The sequence below is a fragment of the Pelobates fuscus genome, chromosome 11 (genome assembly GCF_036172605.1).
Source record: "Pelobates fuscus isolate aPelFus1 chromosome 11, aPelFus1.pri, whole genome shotgun sequence".
In the NCBI taxonomy this organism is placed as follows: Eukaryota; Metazoa; Chordata; class Amphibia; order Anura; family Pelobatidae; genus Pelobates; species Pelobates fuscus.
The window spans coordinates 61,424,342-61,445,980 of NC_086327.1; the positions used below are offsets into that span (position 1 = coordinate 61,424,342).

Genomic DNA, 21,639 nt, shown 5'->3' on the forward strand with positions numbered 1-21,639 from the left:
GTTAATTGTACAAATATATATATATATATATATATATATATATATATATATATATATATATATATATATATATATATATATACATATATACAGCTTACATTAGCTGCAGAATTAATTTCTGCAGTTACTGCAAACCATCTCTTTTTGTGCAGCACAGTCTTCCCCACCTGTGCTGGTTATGTCTAAACCAAGGACGACTTGTGCATGCATTCAAATGGCCAATCGTACACTTCAGAATATGTTTTATTACAGAATCAGTTTGCCAGTTATATATTTCTCTATGAGTTGAGTGTTAGTTTTCTTAGCCTGCTGATCGTGCAAGCTTCTCTCAATTCTGATTTGAACTATAGTTTAAAGCAAGTGAAACAGGAAACCTTCTAAGCTGTCTAAGCTGTCTGATTGACAGCCAGGAGGGCATGACTAAGATGTTTTATAAATGAACATTTGAAATAAACACTTTTTCTAAAATGAGCTTGGAGGGACGACATTTTAAACCTAAAGCACCTTAGCAAGCTGAAAAACTTCAGTTGACATGAGTTTTGCTTTAAGCGGTGCATAAACATCAATATTTATTTTTTAACTCACTATTCATTCTTGTAATTATACAATTTAGAATATCTAGACTACTTTACCCATCCATTTTATTCTGTGCCATTTTTCTATTTTACAAGTGTTTCATAAAATAATGCATTAAAAATTTTAATAAAAATTACAAGACCAACTGACATCTTCAAAACAAGTAAACTTCCAGTCATTATTAATTTAACATTTATGCTCCACATTAGCACACAATAGTAAGTGCCAATAAATTGACACATTAAAAGCAATGATCAACATCTGCATTTTTTGTACACACTCCAGCACTTAACATAACAGTTTATAAACAACAATCAAAACCATACACTTTACCAAAACAATGCACACATTCTTATTAAAACCAGGCAGCAATGTAAAATAAATTAATAATAATAAAAAAAAAACTAGAAAAATCTGCATTTCTTTTTCAAAAGTTAAGTTAAAAAAAACAACAATTATTTTTAAATATAAAAAGGATATAAATAAATAAATAGCTGGTGGTATAAATAGAATTGCTACATCACTACAGTATATATATATAAGGCATGTAGTATCTCATGTGCTGAACTATCCTGCATGTATCAAGTTTAGGGATAAAATGTAGGTGCTTCCTGGAATCTCTGCCTGAACAATGTGTCCATTTTAATTCAAGCTGAAAAGGTTATTATTATTGCAACACTCTTGCCAGGGTTAAAGTTCAAGATGGAGAAGTGCTGTTATTTTCACAACTTATTTTTCATCAGAAACAGAACACGCGTAGCATAGTCCAAGAACAGGTGAAAATGGTGGAATATGGCATGGCCAGCTTGCACTACGCCCCACTGGGTTGTTGAGTTAGGCAACTGAGGCAAAGGTGGATCACTGACACGTACAATGTTGAGCTTTATCATCTGTGGGGAAGAAAAATGTGTAACTTAAATTATAGGGTAGTATGTACAAAGAAAATGCAGCAGATGACTTAAGGGAACATTCTGGCACAATGCAACTTGTTTTGCGGTATAGCTTTTACATCTCTATCTGAAAATAATGTCACTATACGTCTATCCCAATCTTAAGGTGACACCATAGTCACCAAAACGAATTTAGCTTAATGAAACAGTTTTGGTGTATAGATTATGCCTCTAAAGTTTCACTGCCTAATTCACTGCCTTTTTTTTTTTTTTTTTAATTCTTTATTTTTGCACAAGACAGGAACAGCAAGAATATAGCAAAATTTGGCTTACGCAGAAGCCCTCTTTGAAAAGAAACTTACAATGACGTAGTGAACATAAGCATATGTATATAAGCCTCTCTTTGGTTTCCTTATTCCTTGCCACCTATCTAGGTTTTTTTTTTTTTTCATATTTCTACATTTTTGTACAAGATAGGAAGAGCAAGAGTATAGCAATATGTGGCTTACGCAGAAGCCCTCTTTGTTCACTGCCTTTTAGGAGTTAAATGTCTTTACCTCCCCTGGCTGTGACTGATATAGCTTGCATGAAAACAAAATGGTTTGATTTTCAATGAGATGTAATTTACCTAAAAGTGTTTATCTCCTGCTCTGTAAACTGAACTTTAATTAACAGAGTAGGAGATAAGAAATTCTAAATTCATCAGAATTTGCAATAAATGGAGTGTAAACATTAGATAATTATAGTAAGTGTTTAGGAAAGTGTGTAAGTCACATGCAGGGAGTAGTCATGTCGCAAACATAACATTTTCGGTTCGCGAACTGCGAATGCGAACTTCCGCAAATGTTCGCGAACGGGCGAACCGGGCGAACCGCCATAGACATCAATGGGCAGGCGATTTTTAAAACACACAGGGACTCTTTCTGGCCACAATAGTGATGAAAAAGTTGTTTCAAGAGGACTAACACCTGGACTGTGGCATGCCGGAGGGGGATCCATGGCAAAACTGCCATGGAAAATTACATAGTTGATGCAGAGTCTGGTTTTAATCCATAAAGGGCATAAATCACCTAACATTCCTAAATTGTTTGGGATAACGTGCTTTAAAACATCAGGTATGATGTTGTATCGATCAGGTAGTGTAAGTGTTACGCCCGCTTCACAGTGACAGACCAAACTCCCCGTTTAACGCACAGCAAACAACCGCAAACAGTCCATTTGCACAACCGCAAACTCCCCATTTGCAGAAGGTTGGATACCAAGCTAGCCATGTCCCGTTCCTTGTCCTCACTGATGTCATTGAAGGTCTCTTCCTCCACCCAGCCACGTACAACACCAAGGGTCCCCGAAAGGTGACAACAAGCCCCCTGGGACGCCTGTTGTGTTTGGTCTTCCACCTCCTCAAAGCCACCTTCCTCCTCTGACTCCTCTTCTTCAGATCTAATGTGCCACCAGATAGGAGTGGTGTGTTAAGTAGTACTATTCCTATCAGTTTAATCCCTGTTACATCCCCTATCTGGGGACGTGCATATAAGGCATCGATTTTAGGAAGCGGGAGATGGAAAAACATGCTTGGTCGGTCCTCCTACTTCAAATTGGGGGCACTGCGCGTGCAATCTAATGTGCCACCAGATAGGAGTGGTGTGTTAAGTAGTACTATTTCTTCGCCGCTCCTGTTTGCACTTTCGTTGGAGCTGCTTCTACAGGCAACCCGAGACCGTCGAGACATCCACGGCTACACCTGGCAGGACACAGAGCATAAGGTGGCCGCATACGCGGACGACCTTCTGTTCTTTGTTTCCCAGCCTAGGATCACATTGCCATGTATACTCTCGGAGATGGAGAGGTTTGGCCGAATCTCAGGGTTTAAGCTTAATCTAGCGAAATGTGAAGCACTGAACATTAGCATGCCCATGGCAGACTACGTTTCCCTCGGTCCACTCTTTCCGTTTCGGTGGTGTACAGGAGCAATGAAATACCTCGGCATCTGGATCACCACGAACCCCCAAGACATATACCGGCGCAACTTCGCGACATTGCTGCAAAGCATTGAATCCGATCTAAAAAGATGGTCCTACCCACACATCACCTGGCACGGCCGAATAGCGGTCCTTAAAATGAACGTAATCCCAAGGGCTCTCTACCTATTTCCGACTATACCGATGGCCCTGCCGGCAAAATTCTTCTCGGCCCTGAAATCGGAGGTCATTAAGTACGTATGGAGGGGGGAAAGATCCAGAATACATCATGAAATACTATGCATGCCCAGACATAGGGGGGGCTTAGCCTTGCCCGATTTAAAAAAATACCACCAAGGGGCGACGCTGCAACAGATTCTGGAGTGGCACAAGCATCCGTGTGTCATGAATCACGCTCAGTACCAACCTTCTGATGTTCGTAGGTTAAGACGGTACCCCTAGTATTCCGCTCACAACTCACGCAACGACTAGGGGACAAACACGAGATTGACGAACAGATAGACGCACAAGGTCCCCTCCCAATACGACAGCAAGCCCTAACTTTCATTGACTCCATAGATAAGGGGTACATATCAGAACAGAGCCCGTATTCTCCCGGAGGCCACAAGGGGGGGTATGTCCAGTATGCATCGACATGAGGCGCACATCACAATTGCGAGACGACGCTGACGGTCTGACCCATGGACGTGTGCGGCAGCCTCGAGACACTACAATCCACACACATACAACAACATTTTACCCCCTGCGCACGGAACTGGGAACACGCGCGATCCGCGCCCACACTGATCTAGGCAGGGAACTTGGCGGTTGTCCTCACCCACTACGCCTGTCATAGTGCGTCACGACAACGTGATATCTAGTTAGAGAAACAGCCTGGATGTTAACTAACCTACCGAGCCCGGAAGGGAACACGCAAACCTGAAGAGGGCACAAGCCTCCCACGCTCACCCAAACTTGTTCACCTCAATGGGAATGTCACGACGAGCAAAATTAATTGCCCTTCGGACGGGGATACCGTTCACTGACTCGGATCATTGGGGGGGGACATTGACTGCGCTATAGCATGGGCACATGCGGATCTCATTCCACTGTTCTCCCCACCCCTACATCAGGTACTTCGTATCATGCCGACACTATACGATCATACACACACGGCCCCTAGTTGGACCACCACTCTACACACTGAATCACAAATACCACAGTCATCGACGACTATTATAGACACACACTGATCACAGAACCGCAGCCTACAGTATCTATGGACGCTACAGTGTCCATATAGCTCTAGCTCTAATCGGACGCACTCAGCTCCATGACATATCGATATGACGACACTCTGCAACCCCCACTATGGGATTTAAATACAATTGTATAATGTTACTTGTTATGTATTGGTCCGGAAAACACACTTGACTTTGTAGTTGTCCATATTGTCTTTGAATAATGCTACTTTATTGTATTCTTACATTGTTTGGTTGATGAGGGCCTGTGAGCCCTATACTTACTGTATTCACTTGCTAATAAAAATCTGATTATGAAAAAAAAAAAGTAGTACTATTCCTATCAGTTTAATCTCTGTTACGTATCCTATCAGGGGACGTGTATATAAGGCATCGATTTTAGGAAGTGGGAGATGGAAAAAGATGCTTGGTCGGTCCTCCTACTTCAAATTTGGGGCACTGCGCGTGCAATTTAATGTGCCACCAGATAGGAGTGGTGTGTTAAGTAGTCCCCCTCATCAGGCCTTTTTTAGTCGAATGTATCGCCCACTGTCAGTCCCTTCGGGATCCATCCCTCATTCATCTTAATAAAGGTGAGGTAATCTAGACTTTTTTGACCTAGGCGACTTCTCTTCTCAGTGACAATACCTCCTGCTGCACTGAAGGTCCTTTCTGACAGGACACTTAAAGCGGGGCAGGCCAGAAGTTCTATCGCAAATTGGGATAGCTCAGGCCACAGGTCAAGCCTGCATACCCAGTAGTCAATGGGTTCATCGCTCCTCAGAGTGTCGATATCTGCAGTTAAGGCAAGGTAGTCTGCTATCTGTCGGTCGAGTCGTTCTCTGAGGGTGGACCCCGAAGGGTTGTGGCAATGCGTAGGACTTAAAAAGCTCCGCATGTCCTCCTTCAACAAACTGTCTGTAAACCGTCCTGTCCTTGCCGGCGTGGTCGTGGGAGGAGGAGGATTACTTTCACCTTTTCCCCTGTTAGATTCCTGTTGTGCTGTGACACCACCCTTATATGCTGTGTAAAGCATACTTTTTAATTGATTTTGGAACTGCTGCATCCTTTCCGACTTGCCGTAATTCGGTAACATTTCAGCTTATACCGGGGGTCTAGTAGCGTGGACACCCAGTACAGGTCGTTCTCGTTCAGCCTTTTTATACGAGGGTCCCTCAACAGGCACGACAGCATGAAAGACCCCATTTGCACAAGGTTGGATGCTGAGCTACTTATGTCCTGTTCCTCGTCCTCAGTGATCTCTCTGAAGGTATGTTCTTCCCCCCAGCCACGTACAACACCACGGGTACCAGATAGGTGACAACGAGCACCCTGGGATGCCTGTTGTGGTTGGTCTTCCTCCTCCTCCTTAAAGCCACATTCCTCCTCTGACTCCTCTTGCCAATAGCTACAATTTTTTGGAACGCCTCAGACTTCACCAGCTTGTATGGTAAAAGCTGGCTGGCTAAGAGTTCAGTCAAGCCAGCTGTCAGACGCCGGGCAAGGGGGTGACTTTGTGACATTGGCTTCTTACGCTCAAACATGTCCTTGACAGACACCTGACTGTGGGCAGATGAGCAGGAACTGCTCAAGGCGAGAGACGGAGGGGCGGATGGTTGAGAGGGGTCAAGGAAGACAGCAGTGGTTGACGTGGCTGAAGATGCTGGACCAGGAAGAGTATGGCGGCTTTGAGTTTGTGTGCTGCTTGTACTCATGTGTTAATCCCATAGGTGTTTGTGATGTGCGATCATGTGCCTTCGCAAAGCAGTTGTACCTAGGTGGGTGTTGGACTTCCCACGACTCAGTTTCTTTTGGCACAGGTTGCAAATGGCATCGCTGTTGTCAGAGGCAGACACACAAAACAAATGCCACACTGCTGAGCTCTGCAATGACGGCATTCTGGTGGTGGCAACAGCATGCGTTGATTGGCGTGCTGTCTGGCTGACCCCAGGTGCCGATGCATGCTGTCTGACTGTGCCACTAGCTCCTTGCGACATATCCCTGTTATCTACATCCTCTGGCAATAATGTTTGCACATCACTCATTTCTTCCCACTGATGTGTAAATAACTCCTCTGACATACCAAGTGAAGCGGCTGTGGTGCTAGTGTTGGTGGTGGCTACAGGCGGGTGAGTGGTAACTTGAGAGTTGCCCGAAGTTAAGCTGGAGGAATATGGTGCGTCGAGGTTCTGAGCGGAAGCTGTAGAAGATTGGGTGTCCTGTGTTAGCCAGTCAACTATGTCCTCAGAACTTTTCAAGTTCAGGGTACGTGGCCTCTGAATACTGGGCATTATTCTAGGACAAAAGGGAATCACAGAACTACGACCACGACAGCCCCTGCGGGGTGGCCTGCCTCTGCCTGTCATTTTTTTTTCGATTAGTGGTACTATGTGTGCAAGCTACTGTGACAACAGATATGAGTGGCACTGGTATGACACTGTGCCCTGGCAGGCCCTGAAACGCACACTCATGAAGGAAACTGACTGCTATTATATTACAGTCCAAAAAGTTTATTGTGTATTAAATGCAAGCTATTGGGACACCAGATATGAGTGAGTGGTGGCACTGGGCAGGTCCTGAAACGCACACTAGTGAAGGAAACTGACTGCTATTATATTACAGTCCAAAAAGTTTAGTTTTTGTTAAATGCAAGCTATTGTGACACCAGATATGAGTGGTGGCACTGGGCACGTGGGCACAGTATACGCTGCGAGCCTGACACACACGCTGGCAGACAACTAACTGCTATTCAATCTATTACAGTCAAATTTTTTATTTATTTTTTAAATGTACACTACTGTTACACCAGATATGAGTTGCACTGGTGTGACACTGTGCCCTGGCAGACCCTGAAAAGCACAATAGTGAAGGAAACTGACTGCTATTATATTACAGTCCAAAAGGATTTTTTTTTGTTAAATGCAAGCTATTGTGACACCAGTGAGTGAGTGGTGGCACTGGGCAGGCCCTGAAACGCACACTAGTGAAGGAAACTAACTGCTATTATACTACATTAAAAAAAGTTTTTTTTGTTTAAATGCAAGCTATTGTGACACCAGTGAGTGAGTGGTGGCACTGGGCAAGTGGGCACAGTATATGCTGTAAACCTGACACACAGGCTGGCTGGCAGGCAGGCAGGCAACTGCAATTACATTACACAGAAAAAAAAAAGCAGACTGATGTTCTAAATACACTGAATACACTAGCCTAGCTATCAATTTCCCTATCAAATCAGCAGCTACACTGTCCCTACTCTCACTAAAAATGCAGCTTCACTATTAATGTAAAATGGATGCTGTCCAGGAGGTGGGAGGGTCTGGGAGGGAGGGCAGTGGCGGATCCAGAGCCTGATCTCGGGAGGGGCACTTGTAGATTATTTAAATAAATAATCCAGTCACAATAACCACTACAGCTCAGTGTAGTAGTTATGGCGCCAGTAGTGCCAGGATCCCATCCCAGAGTAAGTAGTCAAACCGTTTAAAAACAGTTTGACAACTTACCTGGGGTCTGCTGAGATATAGGGCATAGGAGCAGTGGTATGTGTTAAGGGTGAAGTGTGTGTGAAAGGTGCAGTGTGTGTGTGTGAGTGGTGAAGTGTGTGTGTTAGGGGTGTGTGTGTGTGTGAGCAGTGCAGTGTGTATGTGAGGGTGGCAGTGTGTGTATGGGGGGCAGGGTTTGTGGGGAATTGTGTGTAGTGTGTGTATGGGGGCAGTGTTTGTGGCGCATTGTGTGTATGGCGGGTAGTGTTTGTAGTGTGTGTGTGTGGGGCAGTCCGTGTAGTGTGTGTATGGGGGCAGTGTTTGTGGGGCAGTGTGTGTAGTGTGTGTATGGGGCAGTGTGTGTAGTGTGTGTATGGGGGCAGTGTTTTTGGGGCAGTGTGTGTAGTGTGTGTATGGGGGGGCAGTGTTTGTGGGGCAGTGTGTATAATGTATGTATGGGGGGCAGTGTTTGTGGGGCAGTGTGTATAATGTATGTATGGGGGGCAGTGTTTGTGGGGCAGTGTGTATAATGTATGTATGGGGGCAGTGTTTGTGGGGCAGTGTGTATAGTGTATGTATGGGGGCAGTGTTTGTGGGGCAGTGTGTATAGTGTATGTATGGTGGGGCAGTGTGTGTATGTATGGGGGGAAGGAGGGTAGGGAGGCTTTTTTAAATTTAATTAAAATAAATATAAATTTTATGTCCCCCCTCCCTTCTTACCTTTACTGGGAGGAGGGGGGGACATATTTCATTCCCTGGTGGTCCCAGTGGGGATTCATTGGTGGTCCAGTGTGGAGTGAACTCTAGCCCACGCTCCAGGGCTAGAGTTCACTCTCGCGAGATTTGGAGCGTTGCCGTGGTTACCGCAGCAACGCTCCAAATCTCGCGTGAGGAGGACCCGGAGGAGCTGCGGGCTGAGCTCTTGGGTCCTCTCTCACTCCCTCCCCCCGCCGGCTGTCAGCACAGTGTCTGCGGACCGGGGAGGGAGATCTCTGATCTCCCTCCCCGGTCCGCAGGCACATTGCAGGGCTGGCACATGGGCAATGCCAGCCCTGCACTAGCCGGCCGGGGGGAATCTCGGGGAGGGCAATTGCCCCGTTGCCCCCCCCTGGATCCGCCAATGAGGGAGGGTCTGCTGCTGAATGGCTGGAATGTGTCTGCTGACTGTGAGGTACAGGCCAGGGTCAAAGTTTACTCAATGATGATGAATAGGGGGCGGACCGAACAGTGCATGTGTTCGCCATCCGTGGCGAACGCGAACAAGCGATTGTAACGGACCGTTTCACTTACAAGAGGATAAAACCCAGTTTAGGCGATAATCCCCTTTTCCATAGACCAGCAGCTGCTGCAAGCACCAATCTCCCGGACTGCAAACTGTACAAATCTTCCAACTCCCGAACTGGAAACACACAAACCCTGGAATAGCTGAACAGGAAAAGCATACAATCCGCTTAAACTCCTGGCAGTCAGCATACAATCCAATTCCCCCAAAGAACGAGACGACACATCGCTTTGAGGGTTAAGCAGGAACTCTGGACTGGCACATCCAGCCTGGCTTTTATTACAAGAGTACACATACAGGCCACACCCAGGGGGAGGCATAAAATAACCAATGACATAGATGTTACCTCCCACACATCCCCTCCCCTTAGTGTGACACATAATCCCATTATTCATACAGTTTAAAATATACTTTTTACACAATATTTATAACTTCAAAACCATACATCACATTCACACAAAATTACAAATCCACAATCAATCCATTCAGGGGAACAACATATTAAAAAATGGCATGGATCAGACCAGGGGTTCAAAAGTTAGTAAAGTATCTTTTAAAACCCCTAGCTTTCCAGCTCAGACCGGTTTTTACAGAGCCTTCTCTGTGCTGGAGAAGTAATCCAATTACCTCCCAGCACAGAGACAGACTCCATTGAGCACATGGGGGCACAAAGACATTAAAACACTTTAAAATACATAAATTCACCTTTTACACATAACACACAGACATTTCACCTATCCCCAGATAGCTGGGATCTGCGCGCACAAAACTACCGAATAGCGCGCAGATCCTACTCACACAGTTCACTCGCCACGGAGCCGAAGTCTTTAACTACATGAATGGGCTCCATGGCATAGCTATCTGGGTTAACACATTCACATAAGGTCTGGTCCATAGTCCAAAGGCAAGAGGCGGGCAAGCAACCCCCTCCAAGGACACGTGGCGAGGTCGGTTTCGCCACACTTCTCCCCTTTACCCCCCAGACTAACAGGGTATCTGACCTCCTGCCGGTCAGTGCCCTGGTTAGTCCAGCAACCCACCCACGAAGCACAAACAGCAGTACCTCCCACCCACAATAACTGGTTACTACACCTGGGTAGAGGAGAACTTTGTCCAGGTCCAGGTGCCTCACCACGGCTGTGTGGGGGACTGGTAGTCTGCCTTGGTGGGTTGCTGAGGGGGCAGAGACCAGCGGTACTCTGCCCTGGTGCCAGTACTACCGCGGAAGTAGCCGGGTTGGAGTCTGGTTGTGGGAGGGAGAGACCGACTGTCTCCCCTCTGGTTACACCGCTCTGTGGCTGGGGGACAGGACCGACCATCCCTACCCCTTGGGCTGTAAGTGCAGAGACTACGGTCCCATCTGCATAGTTGCGGGGCTTAACATCTCCCCTTGGTGGGTTAGGCTGCCGCTGGAGAGAGGGTGTAACAAGCTCCTCTCTCTGGACTGTCAACTGCCGCTGGGGAGAGGGGTTAACAGGCTCCTCTCCCTGACACTCTCTCTGCTGGTGGAGAGGGGGACCAGCTGTCTCCCCTTTCATTATTTTGTCCTGCTGCTGGGGTGTGAGACTGACGGTCTCTGCTCCCTGCAGGACACACTGCCGCTGGGGAAGAAGGATGACACCTTCGGCTCCCTGGGTTACACACTGCCGCTGGGGAGGAAGGACGGCACCTTCTGCTCCCTGGGACACACACTGCCGCTGGGGAGGAAGGATTGCACCTTCGGCTCCCTGGGTTACACACTGCCTCTGGGGAGGAAGGACGTCACCTTCATCTCCCTGGGATACACACTGCCGCTGGGGAGGAAGGACGATACCTTCTGCTCCCTGGGCCACACACTGCCGCTGGGGAGGAAGGATTGCACCTTCATCTCCCTGGGATACACACTGACGCTGGGGAGGAAGGACGGCACCTTCAGCTCCCTGGGGTACACACTGCCGCTGGGGAGGAAGGACGGCACCTTCATCTCCCTGGGATACACACTTCCGCTGGGGAGGAAGGACGATACCTTCATCTCCCTGGGATACACACTGCCGCTGGGGAGGAAGGACGGCAACTTCTGCTCCCTGGGATACACACTGCCGCTGGGGAGGAAGGATTGCACCTTCAGCTCCCTGGGACTTACTCTGCTGCTGAGGAGGAAGGACTGTACCTTCAGCTCCCTGGGATACACACTGCCACTGGGGATCCTCACAGGACCAGTCTAGGAGATCTGCTACCTTGGGTACCGCTGGTTGCTGTTGGGAAGGCGGACCGGTTGACTCTTCCCGGGCCTGATTGATGAGTCGCAGGTAATCCCACTCCAGGTTGCATTCCTTGGTGACCAAATACTGTAGGTCTGCCTCGAGGTCAATAGCACTAGGGAGACCCAACATGTCTTCTCGGTAGTAACACAGGTCCCAAAAACCTGAGTCAGTAGCTTCCCCAAAGTCCTCATCATCAATATTATCCCAAAATAGGCCGAGGTCAGTGTAATCTCCGCCTTCTGGGAACTCATACTCTGCCATCTCGGGGACACACTGAGCTGCGTACCACTGTAGCGCCTGGTATGAGTCGTCGAGCGTCAGTTCTGCGTATACTAAAATCTCGAGTCTAGTCACCCACTTTTCTGTGGTCTGTTTTCTCAGGAGGGGCATCCGCTCTGCCATTCTAGCCAGGATTCGCTGCCTTCTGCTGCGGCGCCGATCCCCTTGTGAATACTGTACTTCTTCTAGGGCTTCGTCCCACAATCTGGCTCTGGCCATATCTCTGTACCTCAACATGTCCTCCTCTGGGACTACTCCAGACCCCAGGCGTACGTAACTGTACACTGTATCTTGAAGCTTCTCCTCCATTTTCCCGAATTCCTTAGTAGATAGGGTCACTGTACGGGTACTAGTGTTGCCCTCAATTTGTACTCCAGGAATTGATGTTGCCTGTAGCTGTCCCTCTGGTTGTAGGAACGATCCCGCCGCTTGCCACCAATTGTAACGGACCGTTTCACTTACAAGAGGATAAAACCCAGTTTAGGCGATAATCCCCTTTTCCATAGACCAGCAGCTGCTGCAAGCACCAATCTCCCGGACTGCAAACTGTACAAATCTTCCAACTCCCGAACTGGAAACACACGAACCCTGGAATAGCTGAACAGGAAAAGCATACAATCCGCTTACACTCCTGGCAGTCAGCATACAATCCAATTCCCCCAAAGAACGAGACGACACATCGCTTTGAGGGTTAAGCAGGAACTCTGGACTGGCACATCCAGCCTGGCTTTTATTACAAGAGTACACATACAGGCCACACCCAGGGGGAGGCATAAAATAACCAATGACATAGATGTTACCTCCCACACATCCCCTCCCCTTAGTGTGACACATAATCCCATTATTCATACAGTTTAAAATATACTTTTTACACAATATTTATAACTTCAAAACCATACATCACATTCACACAAAATTACATATCCACAATCAATCCATTCAGGGGAACAACATATTAAAAAATGGCATGGATCAGATCAGGGGTTCAAAAGTTAGTAAAGTATCTTTTAAAACCCCTAGCTTTCCAGCTCAGACCGTTTTTTACAGAGCCTTCTCTGTGCTGGAGAAGTAATCCAATTACCTCCCAGCACAGAGACAGACTCCATTGAGCACATGGGGGCACAAAGACAGTAAAACACTTTAAAATACATAAATTCACCTTTTACACATAACACACAGACATTTCACCTATCCCCAGATAGCTGGGTTCTGCGCGCACAAAACTACAGAATAGCGCGCAGATCCTACTCACACAGTTCACTCGCCACGGATCCGAAGTCTTTAACTACACAAATGGGCTCCATGGCATAGCTATCTGGGTTAACACATTCACATAAGGTCTGGTCCATAGTCCAAAGGCAAGAGGCGGGCAAGCAGCCCCCTCCAAGGACACGTGGCGAGGTCGGTTTCGCCACAGCGATGTTCGCCGGGAACTATTCACCGGCGAACAGTCCGGGACATCACTAGCAGGGAGGTGTGCCTAGGGCTGCATAAACAAAGTGATTTAGCTCCTGAAGGGCTAAAAATTAGGTCATGAGACTGCAGGGGCATGATTTATACAAAAAACTGCTTCATTAGGATAAAGTTGTTTTGGTGAAAGGAGAAAGGAAGCGGAGACTGAAACAGTAACCTTCAAATAGTAGACTTTATTTGGCTAAATATAAAACCATCATCTCAGAATACAATCTAAAAAAACATGTCCTTATAATTTACCGGTCCTTGACAAATAGATTTAATCATACATCTATGATTAAGTCCATTTGTTATCGATGAAACTCTTTAGATGAAAATGGTTTCTGGCTGTATTCCTATTCCAACACAAAATGTTCATCTACTAACAATTATTTTTTTATCCTAAACAAGCACCATGGCAGCACATATCCCAATATCATTTTATAGTGTTTAGGTGCTAGTTATTCAGCAAAGGTGACCTAATGAAGAACTAGTCAGTGCCCAGAGCCAAGGCATTTTATTCATAAAAGAGGTTGTAACACAATCAGTGTATTTCAAAATATATGTATATTCATTAATACATTGATTTGCTGTGGATGACCGTGGGCTACACACTATTCACTATGTCTGTGTGTGTGTGTCAGTGATAGAAGCATAGAATGTGATGACCCATCTAGTCTGCCCAATTTTCTAAATACTTTCATTAGTTCCTGGCCTTATCTTATATCTAGGATAGCCGTATGCCTATACCACACATGTTTAAACTCCTTCACTGTGTTAAGCTCTACCAATTCAACTGGAAGGCTATTCCATGCATCCACTACCCTCTCAGTAAAGTAATACTTCCTGATATTATTTTTAAACATTTGCCCCTCTAATTTAAAGGAACCCGTTTTCCTGGCACTATAGGGCTAATAGGTCCCCCCTCCCTCAGGGCCCCCTTCCCGCTGGGCTGAAGTGGTTAAAACCCCTTCAGCCACTTACCTTAATCCAGCACCAGGCTCCCTTGGCGCTGGTGACCTCTCCTCCCCATGCAGCGAGACAGCCACTAGAGGCTAGATTAACCCTGCAGTGTAAACATCCCCGGAGAGCCCTGATCTGGGTGAAAAACATATCCAAAAATAACCCAGATCAGAGCAGGGGTTCAAAAGTTTAATGGAAGTCTCTTTTTGACCGGCCGCAAGGATGGCTTCATGTCCAAAACAGTTCCAGGGAATTAGGGCCAGCGGTTGGTCTCTCTTTATGTTATGGAGTAGAAAAGTACTTACATTACATGAATGGAGCCTTTTAAAGTGTATTGGGCAAGGTATATTGCAGGGCTCATAGTCACAGGGTAGGAGGCAAGGAAACAGGCCTCTCCAAAATCCAGTGGCGAGGCCACTTTTGCCACAGCTAAGTTTTAGTTTTTTACTATTTTTTTTAGCCACATCTGCGGAGTACCACAGTGGTTTCTTAAATTTTTTGCTTTTACGGACAAGCCTAATGCAATTTTCTGTGGCTTTCAGCAGTGCAACTTTTAAATAATCCCATTTCTATTGGACTCCATTCAAATTGCTCCAGTCTGATAATGACTCCTTTACACATATTCTAATTTTAGAAAAGTCTGTTTTTCTAAAGTCTAGAACTTTTGTTTTTGTGTGGTGTAACTCAGTCACTGTTCGTATATTAAAGCACACTGACTGATGATCATTGGATCCTAAACTTTCACCTATAGCAGGGCTGTCCAACCTGCAGCCCCCCAGATGTGCTGAACTACAACTCCCATGATTCCCTGGCTATCTGTTTCATTGAAAGAATCATGGGAGTTGTAGTTCGGCAACATCAGGGGGGCCGCAGGTTGGACAGGCCTGACCTACAGTAATATCTGATACTAAATCTTACCTAGTTACATAGTTACATAGCTGAAAAGAGACTTGCGTCCATCCAGTTCAGCCTTCCTCACATTTGTTGTTTTGCTGTTGATCCAAAAGAAGGCAAAAAAAAAAAAACAGTTTGAAGCACAATTTTGCAACAAGCTAGGAAAAAATTCCTTCTTGACCCCAGAATGGCAGTCAGATTTATTCTTGGATCAAGCAGTTATTACCCTACATTGAAAGATTATATCCTTGAATATTCTGTCTTTGCAAGTATGCATCTAGTAGCTGTTTGAACATCTGTATGGACTCTGATAAAACCACTTCTTCAGGCAGAGAATTCCACATCCTGATTGTTCTTACAGTAAAAAAACCTTTCCTTTGCCTTAGACGAAATCTTCTTTCTTCCAGTCTAAACGCATGGCCTATGTAAAGTCCGGTTTGTGAATAGATTTCCACACAATGGTTTTTATTGGCCCCGAATATATTTGTATAATGTTATCATATCCCCTCTCAGGCAACGTTTTTCTAAACTAAATAGGTTTAAATTTGTTAACCTTTCTTCATAGCTGATATGTTCCATTCCTTTTATTAATTTTGTAGCCCGCTTCTGCACTTTTTCTAGTGCCATAATATCCTTCTTTAGAACAGGTGCCCAAAATTGCACAGCATATTCAATATGTGGTCTTACCAGTGATTTATAAAGAGGCAAAATGATATTCTCGTCCCGAGAATGAATGCCTTTTTTCATGCATGACAATACCTTACTGGCCTTGGCCACTGCACATTGTTGCATAGTTTGTTGTCTATAACAATTCCCGAGTCCTATTTGTTAACACTAAATCTGGTATGGCCTCTTTATGAGTTGCCTCTTCAATCACTTGTTTTAGAGACAATCCCAATAGGGATATGGGATATGTGCTGCTGGCACAAGCAGCTATTTTGGTTTTCCAGTTCGCATCAGGAAGATTAAAGTCACCTATGATGATAACTTCCCCCTTCATTGTCATTTTAGCTATTTCCTCAACTAGTAAATTGTCTAACTCTTCTATTTGTCCTGGGGGTCTATAAATCACGCCTACACGAGTTACTGTGAGATTACTAAATTCTAACGTAACCCAAGCAAACTCTATGTTCGCCTCACTAACTTTTATTATACTAGATACTATGCTATCCTTCACATACAGGGCCACCGCTCCCCCTTTCTTGCCTTCCCTGTCTTTTCTATATAAAGAGCACCCTCGTATTATCCCAGTCATTTTTCTCATTATACCACTTCTCAGTAACAGTGACTAGATCTACATTATCAGTTGCCATTATTGCCACAAGTTCATGGATCTTATTCCCTAAACTACGAGCATTTGTAGACATGACTCTAAGCTTATCATTTTTTTAACATACTTGCTACAGGCACCTTCTGTCCTTGTTTTGGGGGGGATCTAAGGAATCCATAGACCATCTTTGCAGCAAATAAAATGAGAGTGGGCCAAAGCTCAGGCAGTGACTACAACAGCTTCTCATGAACTGAGTAAGTGCATTATTACATGTAAAATTGCCTGTGATTCCAAACAGAGGAGCACTACAGTCTTATCCATTAATACTGCATAATTCATAGCAAAATAAATCGACAGTCAGTAACATAAAGATGGAAAAGTTAAATCCTCCACCAGAATTAAAAATGACTGGTAATATGGAAGATTCATGGCTGAGGTTTAAGCAAAGATTCCAGCTATATGTTAGAGTTATAGGAGCTAAAGAGCAAGATAATGAACAAAAGATTGCATTTTTCCAGACTGTAGCAGGATCAGTAGCAATAGATATGTACAACACCTTCATATTTACAGATGAAGAAAGGGATGATTATCGGGTTGTTCTAGACAAATTTGAACAATACTGAGTACATAGACGCAATGAAGCCTATGAAAGGTATATTTTCAGATGTAAAATGCAGAATGAAACAGGGATTATTGAGGAGTATGTCGCTGACTTGAAATTGAAGAACAAACCAGAACTTCTGAAAAGCTCAGTCAAACTAAATACATATAATGGGGAGGTTATCCCAGTGCTTGGCAAGTGCAGTGTGTTCCTGGAATATTGAAATCAAACGCATACAATTAATATTCTGGTAGTTTCAGGAAACAAACCAGCTTTACTGGGTCTTCAAATGTGTGAAACTTTAGCCCTGACTCAAAGGTTAAATGCCATTGATGGAATGAATAAAGAAGAGGACATAGAAGCTTTAATAACAGACTATGCTGAAGTTTGTGAAGGAATCGGATGTCTTCCAATGCAACAAAAAATACAACTAAAAGAAGGTTTTCGTCCAGTAGTGCATGCCATGCAAAATGTTCCTGTTGCTCTGAGGGATCATCTTAAATAGGAACTTGCCAGGATGGAGGAAAACGATATTGTAAAGAAAATCAAGACGCCTACTGAATGGGTTCATTCAATGGTGTTGGTGGAAAAAACGGATGGGGGTCTCAGAATCTGTATTGATCCCAAAGAACTGAATAAAAGCATCTTAAGAGAACACTTCCACTTACCAACAAAACCAGAATTGCTTGAGGAGTTAGGTGGAGCAACAGTATTCGGCAAACTGGATGCATCACCAGGATTTTGCCAGATTCCACTGGAGGAGGAAAGCATGAAACTCTGCACTTTCAATACTCCTTATGGGAGGTACTGCCCTTTGGTTTGTGTTCAGCACCGGAAGTGTTTCATAGTACAATGCAGCAACTTCTAGAACGAATACCAGGCACAACTGTATTTATTGATGATATTCTGATCTGGGGTAAAACCAAGCAAGAACATGATGAAAGACTGAAGATGGTCTTAGACGTTGCTAAGGAGAATAATTTGAAGTTCAATAAGACAAAGTGTCAATTCAGAAAAACTTCAATTCAATATTTGGTAGAACAACTCACTGGAGATGGTGTTTAATCAGATATGAAAAAGATTAAGGCAATTACTGAAATGCCACAGCCAGAAAATAAGCAGGATATACAACTCTTGGAATGCTGATATACCTTGGTAAGATCATACCTAACTTACCAGACAAAACTGCACTAATGCGCCAACTACTCAGAAAAATCTATGCCTGGGAATGGTCAGAGAATAACCAGAAAGAATGTAAGTTATTGAAGGAAATGCTTACTACTGCACCAACTCTGCAATTCTTTGATTCAAAAGCAAAAACAAAGTTGTCAACTGATGCTTCACAGAATGGATTGGGCGCAGTTCTATTTCAAAATCAAGGCTCGGGATGGATGCCTGTGGCTTATGCATCAAGGGCATTGAAGGATACAGAAAAATCATGTGCACAAATTGAAAAAGAAAAACTGGGACTAGTTTACGGATGTGAAAAATGTAATGCTTATTTGTATGAAAGAGTATTCTCATCAGAAACTGGTCACAAACCTTTGATTCACATCTACCAAAAGGGCTTGATAGATGCACCTCCAAGAATTCATCACTTGTTGCTGAGACTTCAAAGGTATGATTTCACCTTGGACTTTATATCTGGCAAGGAGTTGGTGGTAGCTGATGCTCTGTCTCGAGCTTACTTACCGTTTAAAATGGAGGACTTACAGTTGCAGAAAGTATGTCAATATGATCTTGAAGACAGCCCTGTTTAGGCATGCAATGTGGGCAGCAATTGTACAGGCTACAGAAAAGGATGATCTTCTAAGTCAAGTGAAGAAAGCACTTTCTAGTGGCAAATCTAAGACACTAATACCAACACTGCATAAACCATACATGTCTGAACTTTATTTGATAAAAGGGGTACTTTTGAAAGGACAGAAGATTAGTGTACCAGTGAGTTTGCAAAGTCAAATACTGAAAAGACTACATGATGGTCTTTCAGGTATAGAAAAGACCAAAAGACGAGCTAGAGACATTTTGTACTGGCCGAACATGAATGAAAACATTGAGACAATGATCACTCAATGCCGGACTTGCCAAAAATTCAGACCTCAGTTACCTAAAGAGCCTATACTGGATACAGACATTCCTTTGGCACCCTGGGAAAAAATAGGAATGGACTTGCTTGTTTTAAAAAATCAGCATTATATCTTAGTCATGGACTACTTCTCTAATTACCCAGAGATAGCTTTATTGGAAGATGAGTCAGCAAGTACAGTGATCAAAAGAGTAAAAGCAATTTTGGCGAGACATGGCATTCTAAGAGTAATAATATCAGACAATGGTTCTCAAGTTAATTGTCGAGAGTTTAGGGTTTTTGCCAGTACCTATAATTTGAACATTGAACATCCATCCCGGGATATCCACAAGCAAATGGATTAGCAGAAGCCGGAGTGAAGATAGTGAAAAACATACTTTGTTAAGCAACAAAAGCACACGAGGATCCATGCCTGGCTCTTCTTAGCAATAGAGCTACCCCCTTAAAATGTGGGAAGTCACCGGCAGAATTATTGTTTGACAAGTAGTGGGTCACACGAGCACCAGTTTTGAACCATGGAAAAGGTTCAAACAAAAACATGTAATTAAAACTGTTACGGTTACTCCCAGGCTAGCTGAAAGCTGGACCGCTTGGATGATCTGGATCCCAGTGTAGAGAGTGAGAAGAGCCGCTTCAGTTAGTAGTCCATACGAATCCTGTAAATGTAGAACAATCCCACTAGCTATTATACAGCTAGGATACTCTTTCCCCCACAAAACGAGTCGAGGCTGCTATTTGAAGGTCAAACAAGAACTGGCTTTAATGGCACACAAGGATCGGTATTTATGCAAAATCTCAGGTCCAGGGACAGCCCCCTCTGGACCTGATGGGATACAGGAATGTTTCAAGGTTTCAACCAATCAGAATACAATGCATCCTTTGAATTTGTTACGGCCAAGCTTGGAGATAATGAATCCAATGGCTCTTACAATACAATTATCTCCAAGCGCCTAAATACCACGTTTTTATTACACACAAAAAACAGGTTAAAAATATATAACTTCAACCTTTTTTAGTTATAATTCGGGACTTCCGCCATTCATTCTATAGCCCCGGTCTGGGTGTAACAGTTCACTGAAGAGCGCCTCAAACCCATGAGCCATATGCTTAGTTTCTTCGTTACAAAGTCTGTTCGCATATTTGGTCCCTGAACCTGAGATGGCGGCCATGTTTTTGAGTGCTTCAATAGGCAGCGGGACCTCGGCATCAAACTCGTGGAACGAGTACCGGCCAGAGTTGTGCACGAATCCCCGCTCTCTGGCTGGATGTTTCAGCTGTTCGGGAGACGAACGTAGACCGCCGTGAAGGAGGTACTTAACCTGCGGTTAACCGCAACATTCCACATTCTAATTGAGGCCACACGCCAGGCTGTAGGTGGTCCCCGTTAGTGACCCTTTCGGTAGTTAGATGATCGGGAGATAAGGCACGAACGAGAATGCCTGGAGGCCGTCAATTAACCTGCGGTTAACCCCAGACAGCAACTCTCTGGGCGATCAAGTGATAACATGCTCCTCCCGTAGAGTGGTCGACCGTTCGGTAGTTTAAAAGGTGACCGGGGTTAAGTGGCGGCACACGCCAGGGACCGGGTGGTCCGTTGTTCGTTTCACGAATCGGTGCACGTAATCCTTTCATGAGCAAAGTATAGGATGCAAGTTCCGAAGCCACATATAGTAAAGAACATCATAATGCTTGTCTGTAACAGTTTTGTAACAGAAACCAAATTGAAACTCAGAGAAAAAAGAAATTAATACTATGACCGAGCTGCAAAGCCATTGGAGAATCTTCAGTTACAAACTCCTGTAGGAGTACAAGGTTCAAACCACTGGAATACTAAAGGGACAGTTATCCAGCAATATTCTCCAAGATCATATGTAGTTGAAACCACTGATGGACAATGCTTTCGTAGGAATCGTAGATATTTGATGGCTATTCCATCAGATCACAACAATTCGACAGTGAAAGAAATCTGTGAAGATACATCAAACACTTTTTTGCATCTGGAGAATGAAGATGCCAGAGAAACTTTACAAAGCTCGAATGACTTGCTTGCTAGTGATGCAAATCAAACAATGTCAGGTTGATATATCAAAAAACCTTATGGTCTCATTGAACAATATTAAAAGAGACTGAAGTTATCTCACATATACTACAGTTTAAAATACATTTGTACTGTAAGCTTTCTGTTTAAAAGAAAAAGGGAAATGTGTGATATTGAGATTATCAGTTGGTATGAACCATATCTAATCTGGTATTTTGTGCACAATGGTACAGTCAGAAAGTGGCTCTTGCATTGTGGGAGTGTGGGTGGCCATTCTTAATAAAGTTTACAGTTATGAAGACATGTGCTTGAATTCCTTATATAACAATATAAACAAGATAAAACACCGGGGTGTGTGACAACGAGTGAGTGTATGTGTATCTATGA

The 21,639-nt window shown here is 44.3% G+C and overlaps 1 protein-coding gene across 1 annotated transcript in view; it reads right to left on the reverse strand.

Moving 5' to 3' along the window:
* Positions 1-1,298: 1,298 nt before the first annotated feature.
* Positions 1,299-21,639, reverse strand: part of IL11 (interleukin 11) — a 63,250-nt gene continuing 42,909 nt past the window's right edge. Inside the window, exon 5 of the mRNA XM_063435565.1 lies at positions 1,299-1,466. Within this exon, the coding sequence (XP_063291635.1) occupies positions 1,299-1,466 (168 nt within the window). The remainder of the gene's footprint in view (positions 1,467-21,639) is intronic.